Source organism: Danio aesculapii, chromosome 5 (genome assembly GCF_903798145.1).
Source record: "Danio aesculapii chromosome 5, fDanAes4.1, whole genome shotgun sequence".
Taxonomy (NCBI): Eukaryota; Metazoa; Chordata; class Actinopteri; order Cypriniformes; family Danionidae; genus Danio; species Danio aesculapii.
The window spans coordinates 17,597,147-17,613,552 of record NC_079439.1 but is presented as its reverse complement, the minus strand read 5'-3'; the positions used below and the strand labels follow the sequence as shown (position 1 = coordinate 17,613,552).

Genomic DNA, 16,406 nt, shown 5'->3' with positions numbered 1-16,406 from the left:
CAAATGTATTTGCTGCTCAGTTATTATTAATTAGTGTTGGTGTTTACTTAATAATGATAGCTCTTATCTGCTTGTTAAGTGTGACGTCATGCAAAATGGCTTCCAGATCCACGTGCAATATCAAACTGTATGGGGAGACTGATCAAATAGTAATAATAAACAAAGCAATGTATTACCACCATGAAATGGAAAAGCCAAGCCAGCATGGCGGAAGAAGGCAAGGGCTGGATACAGAACACCAAACATGAGCAGAAACAGTGAAAACTGGCACAGAACTTAAAAGACAATGAGAAAAATGGGAGAGCAAACGTGAAAAGAAACAAGGGAGCACAGGTGGGAGAACTGAACTAATAAACAGGTAACAATATGGCTGGGGTTTCACAATGTTTACACCTGGCACTAGCAACGTGGCATGACTAAATACACAAGAATCCATTAAAATTGGTGCTCATGTTTACACTGAATGTGGTGTGACGTAAGCTGATAATTTATTTATTAATTTACTGTAATACTTTGACATCTACAAACATAGTGGCCTCCATTACCTGTCATGGATCAAATAATGTGGTCATTATTAAGATTTTTCAATTGTGAAATGCATGTTCTTATACAGTGGCTCAGTGGTTAACACTGTCACCTCACAGCAAGAAGGTCGCTGGTTCGAGTCCCGGCTGGGCCAGTTGGCATTCTGTGTGGAGTTTGCATGTTCTCCATGTATTGCCATGTTTTCCCCATAGTTCAAAGACGTGGGCTATAGTTAAATTGGGTTAACTGGGTGTTTTCCAGAGTTGTGGCTGGAAGGGCATCCGCTGTGTGAAACATATGCTGGAATAGATGGCGGTTCATTCCCCTGTGGCAACCCTTGATAAATATGGGACTAAGCCGAAGGAAAATGATTATATGTTCTTATACACACTTGAGAATCAGAATATCAGATTTTTACTATATAATTAGAACATTTGTCAATATTTGAGAAAAAGAGAAACAAAAACAATATATGCTTGAATCATCTGCGGAAAAAAATTTTGGAGTGATGTATTCTAAAAAATGGTCACGTTAAAAAAAACTCATGCAGGGGGTTCAGCGAGAGTATATAAAACTTAAGGGCTACAGTTTATTCAACAGATAGTACAAAACAATAATTATTTAAGCTTTAAGCTCAAGACTATTTTACATCGCCAGTCACTGGACAAATGTTAAAATAATAGTATTTATATAATATTAATAGTGCTTAATTTCTTACATACATCATAAATATATGTGCAAGCAGCAATTATTAAGGTTCATGTAAAGATTTTAAGGCCATTAGCCATATTTATTTATGTATTTACTTATCTATAGCCATATATTAATTAAGTATGTATTATTTATTATTAAATCTATTACCATAAATCCGTTATGAAAAGACCATTGGTAGCCATTTTAGTGATTTTATATTATTTGAAAATACAGTATAGAATTTGACCTTTACATAACTTGAAGTGCCACCTATTGGCCAATCTCAGTAAAACTGGGTCTGCTTTGCTTCTTCAAAAACACATCAAATTTAGAGATCAGAGTTTTGGTTTTGGGTTATTAGGCTTTTATGTATATTTAGCCGTGCCTTCTTTATAAATGCTCCAATTATAATAGTCTAAAATCAAAAGTTTGAATGTTTTTTTAACCGTTTCATTCTGCATCCAATAACAGTGTCTAACAGGCACTTGTATTATATAGCATCATTTCCAAAAGATTATGTGACAATGGAGACTGGAGTAGTGACTTTCATAAGTATAAATTACATTTTTAAAATATATTCAAAAGCAGCTCTTTTCAATGATGTTTCACAATTTTACTGTTCTTACTGTATTTTTGAAATAATTCAAATAATAAATATTTCACTTTACCAAGTGAGGCGACGCAGTGGCGCAGTAGGTAGTGCTGTCGCCTCACAGCAAGAAGGTCGCTGGTTCGAGCCTCGCCTGAGTCAGTTGCCGTTTCTGTGTGGAGTTTGCATGTTCACCCTGCGTTCATGTGGGTTTCGTCCAGGTGCTCAGGTTTCCCCCACAGTCCAAAGACATGCGGTACAGGTGAATTGGTAGGCTAAATTGTCCGTAGTGAATGAGTGTGTGTGGATGTTTCCCAGAGATGGGTTGCGGCTGGAAGGGCATGCGCTCCGTAAAAACGTGCTGGATAAGTTGGTGGTTCATACAGCTGTGGCGATCCTGGATTATAAAGGGACTAGAAGAGAAAATGATTGAATGAACTTTACTAACTGCATGCAACAGTGCTGAGTATATACACTTACCGGCCACTTTATTAGGTACACCTGTTTAACTGCTTGGTAATGCAAATTTCTAATCAGCCAATCACATGGGGAAGAAAGGTGATTTAAGTGACTTTGAACGGGGTATGGTTGTTGGTGCTAGATAGGCTGGTCTGAGTATTTCGAAAAGTACTGATCTACTGGGATTTTCACACACAACCATCTCTAGGGTTTTCAGAGAATGGTCTGAAAAAGAGAAAATATCCAGTGAGTGGCAGTTCTGTGGGCGCAAATTGTTGAAGCCAGATGTCAGAGGAGAATGGCCAGACTGGTTCAAGCTGATAGAAAGGGAACAGTAACTCAAATAACCACTCATTTCAACCGAGGTATGCAGAAGAGCATCTCTGAATGCACAACCTTGAGGCAGATGGGATACAGCAGCAGAAGACCACACATGTCAGCTAAGAACAGGAAACTGTTCTTAACAGTTCAGGCTGGTTGTGGGGGTGTAATGGTGTGGGGGATATTGTCCTGGCACACTTTGGGCACATTAGAACCAACTGAGCACTGTGTCAATGCCACAGCCTACCTGAGTATTGTTGCTGACCATGTCCATCCCTTTATGACCACAGTGTACCCATCTTCTGATGGCTACTTCCAGCAGGATAACACGCCATGTCATAAAGCGTGAATCATCTCAGACTGGTTTCTTGAACATGTCTATGAGTTCACTGTACTCAAATGGCCTCCACAGTCAACAGAGCTCAATCCAATAGAGCACCTTTTGGATGTGGTGGAACGGGAGATTCGCATCATGGATGTGCAGCAACTGCATGATGCTGTCACGTCAATATGGACCAAAATCTCTGAGTAATATTTCCAGTACCTTGTTGAATCTTTGCAATGACGTAAGGCAGTTCTGAAGGCAAAAGGGGGTCCAACTCGGTACTTGTAAGGTGTACCTAATAAAGTGGCTGGTAAGTGTGTAATCTAATTTTTGAGTCACTGCATGCATGACTCATATTTCCTTGTGTCTTCATAGGTTAATTTCTTAATAGTACATTTACACAAGGTCTTAACCACAATAGATATTGAGTGGGACATGTTTAGTTATATTCTGTTCCCATCAGTCTAGCTCTCAATCTTCATGCATTCACATTACTTTTGTAACCCAAGCAGACAGCAAAAATCTTGTTACTGGCAAATGCAAGGACAGGGAGCCAAGAACATGTCACGTTTGCAAGGATAAATTACTAAATCAAGACTGGCATACTCAGCTGTCTGAAGGGGGACAAAAAAGCATAATATTCAGCAGTGCATATTGATGTGAATTGCAAGAATTAAATGAGATTTGTAATTGAGGCAAATTTTGCCAACCCCAATGTACATTTATTTCACAGTGCCCCGCAGACAGAGAGCAGCTTAGGTTGAAATTACCTGTCGATTGTATCTCGGTTTCCTTTCATAACTGCGTCCTTTTTAAAATAGTGCTTTTAAGTCATCAGTTTATGTGGCTTTGACATCTGACATTTGTATTGGTTGGGATTAAACGGATGTGGAATAATCAAACTGTTCACCTACCGCGCTTTGACCTTTGACAGCATGATGTGACCTTTCCATTGTCATCCACGCACAATAGAGACATGATCCTTTCAACAGTTTAAAGTACAATCTGTCTTTCCCTGCCCTGTCTTTTTCTCCTTCATAAATCTTTTAGAGTCTTAGTGCATAATCCAGGCCTGAAGGAAATAAAGCAATCGAAGTATATTCCTATTGTATGGTTGAAACATAATAAAAGCTGGTTTTACATGATACAGCTAAGCTTAATTTTTTTTCACCTTCATTCTCTTTGTCTGACAAATTGAAAACAGAAATGAATCATGGTCTCTATGTCATTAAAGGCCTAGAAAGTGTATTGAAATAAATAAGTACAAAGAAAACACAAGTAAAACATAGTATTTTCATATAAAACATACTCTAAATATTCTTGTTTGGTAACAATTTACACTTAAAAAATATTCATAGGGATGTACTCAATGTTTTTTGTTACGTGGTTGTAAACAATTTATTTGTGCTGAATTTAAAAAAACAAATTAAGTTGAAGATTACTATATTTCATTTGTTTATTTAAATTCGACCCATCTAAATTGTTTGCAACAATTTTGCACAATTATTATTTTTTTGTTTAGTTTAAGTAACAATTCACACCATTTACAGCACTACTGAATTATTACCTGCCTTTTATTAAGATATTAACTGTTTATTAGCACTTATTATTAGCACTGTTTATTAGCACTTATAAAGTTTAGATCTCTAATCCTAGCCAATATACCTAAACCAAACTACTACCTTAATAACTATGAGCAGGTAATTAGTAGTTTGTTGAGCTAAATGGTTTGTTAATGGCACAAACTGTACAATAAAATAAAAAGTGTGACCTTTTGTTTTCATGCAACTTTAAAAATTGGTTTACATTGTTGTTATTGTTATTCTTTATTATTAATATTTATTTTAATTATTACAACAAATATTGTTTGCAATCTGAAGCATATTTATTGCTGCCCCACTACGGCTCAGAGTTTGGAAAAGAGCTAAAATAATATAACAATATGAATTTGGAATGATTTTCCTTACGACTTTCTGAGTTTAGCTGCTATGAACAATAGCACAAAAGAAATAATAAAGAAATAACCAACCATCAAAATATATACATATTTGCAAAACTACACAAGAGATACAAGGAAAGGGAAATAAAAAAAATTGGAAACAAACCTCAAGAGGGAAGTAAAATAACGGCCAATTCACACAGGGCTTCAGCGTCAACGCTTGACGGAGGGCATGTCTGAAATTGGAGCTGTTATCGTCATAGTAGCCAATGTAATTAGTCCGCAATAGACAACTGTCCAAGCTGGGGTATTTGCATAAAGTGATCTGATTGGCTGACACTTCCGTTGGCGGTTAAATAGAATTTCCAACTTTTGCAGCCATCAACGCAGCTGAAATGGCACCAGCGGATCCACAATTTAGTTCTGCAACACTTGACGTCAACTATTCCAAGTGAAATAATAATAATACCAAATTAAACACACACTTACTAAGCTCGACCATGTAAATAACTTATGAGAAAAATAAGAAAGGGGAAAAAAGTATTTTGCGACACATGGCGAAGACATACAGAGGGTAGCACATGCTGCTTTAATGGCCCTATTTCCACAGAGTGGTATAGTATGGTACGGTTCGGTATTCTTTTATGGCTGTTTACACTTTCAAAAGGTACCTAAAAGCAAACCATACCACTTTTTGATAACCCTTTACAAAGGGTACCAAGCAGGCATAAAGGGTACCATGAGGTGCAGCTAGACGCGCAGCTGAAGGCTATTGGTTTACAGAGAAATGTCACTCGCAGAATGAAAACAATGAACCAGCTTGTTTTAAATACAAAGCCGAGACATTACATCGTAATACTATATGCATATAATAATGAGCCATGGTTGACCCAAGCTCAAACAAATCTTGTCGTTGTCATGTACAGCCACAAAGTCAAGAAGAATAAAATTTGCTGTGTCCTGTTGTTGTTTGACGAGCCCCTTCAGACCCGAATTATGTTTCAAGTTTCTGAGAAATGTAAAATTATATTTCCACAGTTCTTGAGGCTCCTGTTAATGAGACCAAATTATAATAATAAAAATTCAACAACCTTTAAGTATATATATATTTTGTCCATTTCTGTGGACATCAGGTCAGAACAGTTGTACTTCCCGAACATTATACCAACATAAAACACAATAAAAAACCATAGATAATTGCTGGTATAATCTTGAAAATCATTTTTAAAATCACAAACATTAAGATTGTAACATTTGTACTTTAAAATTCACTGTTTGTTGTAAAAATTCGTAATAACGACAAAAAATACTAATTTGTGTATCTCCTGACTTCTATGTGTAGTCATGCTGCTGTTGTAGATGGTGTATTCTGGCAAATTTTCTTATCCCTTGGTTTCGAGTGTTGTCCTGAAAAATCTCTGTTTCAAGGGGATTCATCTATCTCTTCCCCTTAGCACTCTGCCTTAAAGCTAAAGAAAATTGGGATAAGGGTAAGTGGTAGAATGGGAATCGGGCCTTATTTTCAGTAACAAATTTTGAGCCCATAGTACATCCTAATGGACAGACATATTTGAAAAAGTCTCGATCAAAAGCTTGCCATGTTACAAAAGATTTTGAACTTTAATTAGTAAGTGTAATCTCACTTTTTGCATACAATCTATGAAATATTGGCAAACATAAACAAATCTGAATAAAAACATTGTAAATGTGGCTTACGTCTGTAAGTGAAGAGATGCCATGCAGCTTTTCAGCTAGTAGACTATTGTCAACTCTGATGGACTGCAGGCTGTAAAGACATGCTCAGGAACCACAAAAAACATGGGCTGACATGTAATGTCCATTGTAATAGACACAGGGTCTGAAGGGGGAAAACATAACTATTCAATGTCACCCTAGTGACCAAAAAATCTGAAGATGAAGGTGAATATACTTCATAAGTATAAAATATACTGAATTTCTAGGAATAAAAAGAAAAAGAAAACTTTTTTTTCAGAATAAGATTTCCAAACATTTTCAGTGAAAGCTTTTCAAAGCCCGATTTTTTCTTGTAAAAATGATTGCTTTATTTGATGATCTTGGGATAAAAGTGTTGATAATTATTTTTCTCTCGTCGTTTTGCTTGTCAAGCCTGTTCAAACAGCGTGCCGTCTCTTTCTTCTCATCTTTTTAATGAAAGCCCTTTGTTATGGTGTCCTCTGTGAGTGTCTGTGTGCGGTACATCACCGAAGTGAATGCATGACCACTGCGAGAACAGAATCAGGTTACAGTATGCATGAAGATGAGCTCACTCTATTGTCCTACTACTGTTTTCACCTTGGTCACTGGACAATTACCCTCAGTTCTATAGATTAGCTTTACTCAATAGAGCAAGCTTGATTTTCATTGAATGTCAGCTTGTACTTCATTGTGATGCACCGACCTTGGGATCTGATATCTGAGAGATTGACTTTCAGCTAAATTATTGACCTGTGATATTTAGTGCCATGTACTTACTGTAATAGATAGCTGCTATCTAGACTTCCATCTCTCTGGATAGTACGTTTCGCTGTTATGGTGGGCTTAATCATACTGCTAAGTAATGTCTAATATTTGAGAGTTCCAATTGAAGTTAAATGTAGAATAAAAAATGCATGTTATTGGTGACACCGGTGGCCATTAAGTGAACTGCAGCCAGAAACACTCATGCGATAATGAATTGGAATCTGATCTGATATATTCATAGCAAAGTTGCTTTTCGTTCTTTGAATAAAAGTTGGAAATAGCTTTGCGGTTATATACTGATACTAAACAGACTTGTCCACACTGTTGAGAGTGAAACATGAATACATAAATATGTGCTGTGCACTTTCCTCTTAATAAAATAATATACACAAAAATAACAGCAGTGAGAAAACAGCAGTTAAGAATGCATCATTGGGAATATGTGCCCAGGGCTACATTTTTGAGAACCTAGAAATGCGCACTCTGGCCTATGTCTTCTTGCAGTTTTTGTTTTCAAAAATCCACTAGAGGCCACCCATCAATCTTAAACACCTTACTGGGGCACATTTTCTCATATGTGCCATTTCTTAAAAAGCCACAAGAGGCTGCTATGTACATTTCTGCCAATTTCAACATCTTTCTCATGCACATCTATAAGAGAAGCCTGTTTGCTTGTTGTGCATAATATATCAGCTTGATAACAACTGTTTTCAAAAGCAAACTAGAAAAGAAAGCTATAGTGGCTGTGTGCTTTTGCTATGATTGCACATTGCTTTTTTGGGTTTCGTTTTACCTGGTTTCTGGAATGGTGCTTCACCAGACTTGATCCTTGGTTCACTCCAATCCATGTCCCAAATCCAACACTGAGTACGTTTATATGGACACCGATAATCCGATTTTAATATGATTAAGACAATACTCTGATTAAGAGTCTACCATGTAAACAGTGATTTTTGATTAATTTAATCTGCTTAAGGTTATAATTGAGCTAATCAGAAATGGAATTAAGACATGAGTATGATGATTTTAGTGACATTATTGAAGTTCATTACAGACATGTAAACACTGCAATCAAACTATTAGCGTCGTATAGGATTTCGCTGCATTTTGTGACAGGAGAGTTTATACACACAAAGCTGTTTGACACTATTCTCTGCACCCACCGAGTCAGTGAAGGACCACAGACACCTGCATCGTGAAATGGGGAGGTTTTTACCCATAGGCGTGTGCTATCAAATTCCATTTCAACAACACTCTTCCAGCAGTTCATACTGGCATCCAATATCTTAGCATGAAATGTTCCTGAATGAAAATGAAAGTGCCAAACTGCAGTTAAAGTCGACAAATTACAAATGAAACACCCAAAATTACATGAAACTCTGGAGGAAATGTGAATAGCGTGGTAACGCAGTGACTTTAATCGATCTATGTGATATAGCATCTAAAACGGGATCATGAAAGGAACATTCAAAAAGCAACTCATGACAAACACCTTCATCATATTATTGTCTTATTTAGATTAAGGCAAATAACTTGATTACTGATGTCCATGTAAATGTAGTCCCAGTTTATGGTGAGCTACCGAGCAGTAGCTATGCCAGAAAAGCCCTCCATACGGAGGTAAGCAGTCAGCGGCATCACCCTGTAGCATTCGTTTTACACAAAAAAATGCAGCCATATGTATCCACGAGCACATGTTTCTCAGTTCTTAAAGGTAGCCCTGTGCACATATTCCCACTGAGCTTGTATAGAGCAATATTGTTAAGCTTCAGCAAGCAATTCATTGTTAAATTGACAGATGATGTATTTATAATGAAACTGTTATGACAGTTTTGTGTGTGTTGTAGATGCATACAGCCCAGCTGGCACATCAAAAAAAGCATAACAAATGCACATCAACTTGATGTCAAAATGTTGATGTTTATTTGACATCCACTCATCGATGCTCTTTTGACTACCAAAATACCAATATAAGAAATGTTTTAGTCATTTACAAATTAAGTTAACGTTGCATCCTCCCTACAATGGATGTAAACTGCCTTGCTGTCAACATTACTTTACATTGACATCCATCATTGGTGTAAAAAACATGTAAAAACATCTATTACAGCACTGTAGTCAATTGACATAAAATTGATTTACATTTTTGATGTGTTCTGATGATGTTTAGATATTAATGTGCCCGCTGGGAGTAGTAGTACTAGTCAATAGGGATGCCTGGTGGAGAAACCTACAGGACACAATATTTGCTTTTAATTAACCTACAAGTTTAATGGAGACATCAAAATATGATAAAATACACTATGTTGTACTGAGAAGAGGAGAAAACTAGAAATTTAGAAAAACAAAAATATCACTAGAAATAAAGTGCAGACTGCAGTATCATCGGTTATTAATATTTCATGGATTCTCTTTGTATTTGATTCACAGCCATTCTCCAGTTTGTTCTTCAATTTTTACTTCTGTTACCGCAAATGAATCATTTGGAACATACTGTAGATACGTACAAAGGTTTTACACACTCAAAGTGCAAAAACACCATATGCTTAAATATTTATATCACCTAACAACAGTATATCTGAATAAAGGCCAAAGATATCAATTTTCCATGAGTGTTCAAAACTAAAGCATAACCTAGAAATGTGGATAAATTATGAATGGTGTACACTGTAAAAGAAGTTGTGGTTAGTTTAGAACATAAAAATATACTTTTTTAACATGTTGTAACAGTTTTTGTTTATAAATTTGATATAAAACATACTTTATTTTGTTTTGCATAGAAGAAAAAAAGACAAAAGATGGTAGGAGGGAAACAAAATAGGATTTGTGGGTGAACTATTCCTTTAAAGATACTGTAGTTCACAAAAAATGAGTTTCTTTTATGTTATATTGTACTATTTACCACAAAAATATGATATTTTGAAGAATGTTGCTGTTGTCATTGACTTTCATTGTATAGAATAAGTAATTGACTTAACTACGTTGATTGGTTTCTTACATTCTTCAAAAAAATATCCTTTTGTGTTGAAGAAGAGGAATTCAAACAGGTTTGGAACAAGTAGAGAAGTGACAACAGAATTTTAATTTGTGTGTGAACTACCCCTTTAAGCTATTTCTTCTATAGATCTTCTGTTTCATTTTATAACATCAGAAATGTCCTGTGATGTTTCATTTCAGCTGGCAAGATACACCACTGAGGGCTTATTGCAGTTAGGACCCCTGGGGTCGACTACGTTTCTGCCTGACACAAAATGCCTGGTGGATGACGGAAGAGGAAGGACTCCAAGCTTGAAAAAATGTGATTCTGTCACCCGGTCATCCCAGAGGCTCTGGGATTTTACTCAGGTACAAAACTGTTTGTTTATTAGCTTGCTAAATGTTGCTTCATATTAATATTTCATCATCCACTCGTTGAAGTCATTCTTTGTGTGTGAAAATGTATAAATCAAATAAATTCATTATTAATATGAAGTAAATTGAAATAAATTCATAAATAAAAATGCTAAATAGATGCGAAATAAAGAGATAATAGATGTTTAAAAATGCATTGTATTCAAAAAGCACAGCTAAGATATGTTTTATATCTAAAGTATCAGTTTACCTGGATAGCAAGCGAGCTGTGGCAGAGTCATGAGCAATTCCTTTGTGAGTGGATAGTTTTTTGTGTTGCATATATTCGTGTTTATATTTTGTTTGTGGATTTGATTCCTTGTATTGTTTTTATAAACAATCTAACATCATTATACAATAATTAATAATTGCTTAATTGCCCTAACCTGCCTAGTTAAGCTAATTAACCTAGTTAAGCCTTTAAATGTCACTTTAAGCTGTATAGAAGTGTCTTAAAAAATATCTAGTAAAATATTAAGTGCTGTCATCATGGCAAAGACATAATAAATCAGTTATTAGAGATGAGTTATTAAAACTATTATGTTTAGAAATGTGTTGAAAAAAATCTTCTCTCCGTTAAACAGAAATTTGGGGAAAAATAAACAGCAGGGCTAATAATTCAGGGAAGCTAATAATTCTGGCTTCTAGAATAATGCTAAAATAAAAGCAGTTTTTAATTTTTTTTAATCCATTTTAAGGTCAGAATTATTAGCCCCTTTAAGCTATATTTTTTCTGATAGTCTACAGAACAAACCACCGTTATACAATACCCTAACCTGTCTAATTAACCTAACGAACCTAGTTAAGTCTTTAAATGTCACTTTAGGCTGTAAAGAACTGTCTTGAAAAATATCTAGTTAAATATAATTTTACTACATTTATATTAGGGAAAATAAATCAGTTATCAGAAATAAGTTATTAAAACTAATATGTTTAGAAATGTGTTGAAAAATCCAATTTGCACTGGACATTATTTTCACATCCTAAATAAATAACACAATTTTTTACACTTCCAGCCATTGTTTTTTTTTTTTTTGGATTGTTTGTTTTTGATTTATTTGTGGTGTTAGGCCTCTCATGCCTCGTAGTGGACCCAGTCCGGGTTGATTTGATTTGATTTGATTTGATTTGATTTAATTTCAAACAGAAAAATCATACATAAAAATTTTTGTTTCATGCTTTTGTTTCATGTTTCTTTAACAAAAAATAAACTTTAACATGGACGAAATGGAGTTGGATGAAGCACAGGCTTATTATTTCCCCCACCCCATTATTACACACATCATTCGTTTATTACTTAAACTTATTTCTTCTTTACTTATCTCTTCTTTTTACATGAGACACATGAGCTTCACATGAGACATATTCTATCCTTTTGGCATCTTTGACATTATATATGTTTGATTCCATTTGTACATTTACATTTTATAACCTAGACCCAAAAATGACATAGTACTGCAGTCTTTCAATCTTTATCATATCTTTTTCATTTTATTATTTTTCTATCACCTCTATTCACTATATCATATTTTGGTAGTAAAAATTAAGTTCTGTAAGATGATTTTGAGGTTAAATAAATAACTTGTGCTTAACAAATTATTAACATAATATTAATCATATTTTGAAATACTATTATGAATTTAATTTATTCTTTTCTGTTTTGTTTATATTTTAAAATGTAAATTTGTCCTATTATTAATTGGATATTCAGCATTACACCAGCCTTCCAGTCTAGTGTCACATTTACTTTACTTTACTTTACTTTACTTTACTTTACTTCATGTAGTTCTTTATCAATTAATGTAAATAATATTCCGCTTTTTGAGCATTGTCGAGCATGTTCTAAGATCCCTATTATTGGTCATTGTGTTCACATGCTCAACAGAAAGGCCTGCGATTGGCTCTAAAACTGTCAGCACTATTGACCGATGAATGATGCGAACACTAAAGAATGCGCAGTAACAGTATATATGCACTTAATAAAACGCACATTGCGCAGCTATCATAGCTGATCTGTGATAGACGCTGTGGAGAAAAAAAAAATAAATAAATAAAAAATAAATAAAAAAAAATAATTCGCTGTACAAGTACAAGTATCATTTTAATAGCGATAGAGGAGCGAAAAATTATCTTACAAACTTGCCAGCAGTTCAAATGTCTAAAGTGAGAGAGAGAGAAACAGAGGTAGAGAGAAAGAGCTTTCATTTTCTCCCTTGCAGTGAAATAGTGTCTCTTGGTTCTGCTGTACTTCAGTGTCAGTGAAAGACTTTTTAAGCTTTTTAAGTAGTTAGAGCATTTAATTTACTCGTCATCATGTCGTTTAAACAGTATTCTACCGCGACATAGCGCTTATAAAATAAATGACGTCAGTATGTAAAAACCGGTGATGATATATTAATGAACCTAGGATCCAGGAGGAACATTGTGGTTTTCGTCCGGGCTGTGGTACACTAGACCTGCTCTATACCCTCACCAGGGTGCTCGAGGGTTCAAGGAAGTATGCCTAACCAGTCCACATGTGTTTCGTGAGCTTGGAGAAGGCATTCTGTGGAGGGTGCTCTGGGAGAATGGGGTCAGAGGCACTTTGTTAAGGGATGCCTCATCCTGTATGAACAGAGCAGGAGTTTGGTTCACATTGCCGGAAATAAGTCAGAATTGGTTCCAGTGCATGTTGGGCTCCGGCAGGGCTGCCCATTGTCACTAATTCTGTTCATAATTTTTATGGACAGAATTTCAAAGCGCAGCCTTGGGCTGGAGGGGGTCTGGTTCAGGGACCACAGGATCTCATCTCTGTTATTCGCAGACAATGTTGTTCTGTTGGCTTCATCGAACATAGACCTTCAGCATGCACTGGGGCAGTTTGCTGCCGAGTGTGACGGGGTGGGATGAGAATCAGCACCTCCAAATCCGAGGCCATGGTGCTTCACCAAAACAAGGTGGTTTGCCATCTCCAGGATGGAGGAAAGTCCTTACCCCAGATGAAGGAGTTTAAGTATCTTGGGGTTTTGTTCACGAGTGAGGGAAGGATGAAACATGAGATTGACAGGCAGATTTGTGCAGCGGCAGCAGTAATGTGGTCCAATGTGGTAAAGAAGGAGCTGAGTTGAAAGGCAAAGCTCTCGATTTACCGGTCAATCTGCATTTCTACTCTTTGGGTCACGACCGAAAGGACAAAATCTCGGATGCAAGCGGCCGAGATGAGTTTCCTTCACAGGGTGGCAGGGCGCACCCTTATGGATAGGGTGAGGAGCTCTGTCACCCGGGAGGAGCTCAGAGTAAAGCTGCTGCTCCTCCACATCGAGAGAAGTCAGCTGAGGTGGCTCGGGTATCTGTTGCATGTGCCTCCTGGACGCCTACCTAGGGAGGTGTTCCAGGCATGTCCCACCGGGAGGTGGCCTCGGGGAAGACCCAGGACATGCTGGAGGGACTATGTCTCTCGGCTGGCCTGGAAACACCTTGGGATCCACCAAGAGGAGCTGGAGGAAGTGTCTGGGGAGAGGGAAGTCTGGGGTTCTCTCCTAACACTGCTGCCCCCGCGACCCGGCCCCGGAAAAGCAGTTGAAAATGAATAAATGAATGAATGAATGAATGAATGAATGATATATTAATGAACGATACCGAATTGTTCACATCTGCATCGGGGTGCACTGATGAAACAATTAATTTTGACACCCCTACTCTGGATGTTTCCCAGTACTGGATTGCAGCTGGAAGGGCATCCACTGTGTAAAACATATGCAGGATTAGTTGGTGGTTCATTCCGCTGTGGCAACCCCTGATGAATAAAGAGACTAAGCCAAAGGAAAATAAATGAATTAGTGAAATAAAACTTAACTGAAATGCAGTAATAAAAGAAAACAATAATAAAAGTGCTATAAATAAATGAACCAGCATTTAATTCAAATATAAATATTTTGCAACATATGTAAATTGTAATTAATGTAAAATTAATGTCACTTGAAACAATCATTTTAAGCATTCTTATTGAATATAAAAAAGAAATGAACACTAACTGATCTAGTGTTTGATGTGAAATACTGTATATTTACAATTATCTTTGTTTTGTTTTTTCAGAATGGCCCTATCATAAGTCGAGACACGGGACGCTGTTTGGAGGTTGAAATGTCAAAAGATGCAAACTTTGGCCTGCGATTGGTGGTCCAGCGCTGCTCAGGGCAGAAATGGATGATTCGGAACTGGATAAAACACCCCAGACACTGAGAAACATCCAAGCTGAAAACTAAATAACCTGAGCTGGAGAGCAGCCATAGAGTCTGGGGTTCAGACTCACTCACGCAAGAAACTCTTTCAGGGGAAAACACTCTCAATATAGACGTCCAAAGGTGAAATATTGTCTTTGGACGTATTTACTGTCGAGCGAGCAGCTAAAGCAAAAGAAAGACTTGCTCCACTTTAAAGACTTCCAGCGGATTTGGGAGAAAATTCTGAGAGAAATGATGAAAGAGCTGAGGATAAACAAAGAAACAAGCAGCAAAAGTTGCAAAGCCCACTGAGCAAAGTCTTGAGATTTATTACTTATCAATTGCCATATCAACACTTATTTCTTCAGGCTGTGAATTGCTTTGGATAATTGAATATCCACATTGAAACTTTAATGGGTATCCTAAGTGCTACAAAAACAGAAAGTAGGATAGACTTCAATCGGACACCAGTTTCAGCTCTTTTAGCTATTGAGTATTTTCTTTCTTTAATTTACAGACTTAATTGCTGATGCACAACACAATGTGTTCACTCAAGAACTCATGTGCCTTTCTCCATCTTTATGCCATCAGACCAGGGAATGTTCCTCCCTAAGCATGTACAAAATATTTGATTTTAAATTAATGAAAATATGAATATAATGTTAAGAGGTCTTATTGTAGAAAAAAAAACACGTTGTAAAATACTTCAAACATGATAATCCAGGAAGATCAAAACAATAAAATACAAGTTTTCTTCTCTTTTCTACAATGTTGTGTGATGTGTTTTATGTGAAAGAGATTAAAAAACAAGCAATATTGTTTTCTATATAACATTGATGACATCACATGTGGAGCTGGGTAGCTAGTGTCCTAGAAGAGTTGTGTTCTGGATGTAAAAGCTTATTAAATATTAAGGGAACATTCCATTTTATCATTCTGAAAGTATTAATTGGAATGGGAATGTTTTTGAATGACATTCAAAAACTAGTAATAATACTATGGATGGATGGATAGATGAACACGCAGTGCTGCAGTGTTACCTGGTACCACACAAAATGGTCACAAGAAAGACATGACCAGCAGGGGGCAGTTATGTAACATACTGAACATACTGAACAATAAAAAGAAAATTAACTCCTGCAACTTTAGTTCATAATTTCATTTCAGTATAGTTTTAATTTCCCCCTCAACTGTGTGTATATAAATAATAGAGAGGCCAACAGGAGGCGCTCAACCTGTGTGAGTCCTAATGCCCCAGTAAAAGTGAATGGGACACTACACTGTCAGTGGGCACGGTCTTTCGGATGAGACGTTAAACCGAAATCCCATGGCACTTCTCGTAAATGAGCAGGGGTGTAACCCCGGTGTCCTGGCCAAAGTCCCTCAATCGGCTGTACGATCATGGCCTCCCAATCATCCCCATCCACTGAATTGGCTGTATCACTGTTTCTCCACTCCACCAATAGCAGGTGTGTGGTGAGC

General features: G+C 36.5%; 1 protein-coding gene across 1 annotated transcript in view; it reads left to right on the top strand.

Moving 5' to 3' along the window:
* Positions 1-15,654, top strand: part of galnt9 (polypeptide N-acetylgalactosaminyltransferase 9) — a 186,438-nt gene extending 170,784 nt beyond the window's left edge. Inside the window, exons 10-11 of the mRNA XM_056457466.1 lie at positions 10,510-10,677; positions 14,797-15,654. Coding sequence (XP_056313441.1) covers positions 10,510-10,677; positions 14,797-14,943 — 315 coding nt within the window. The 3' untranslated portion in view covers positions 14,944-15,654. The remainder of the gene's footprint in view (positions 1-10,509; positions 10,678-14,796) is intronic.
* Positions 15,655-16,406: the final 752 nt, after the last annotated feature.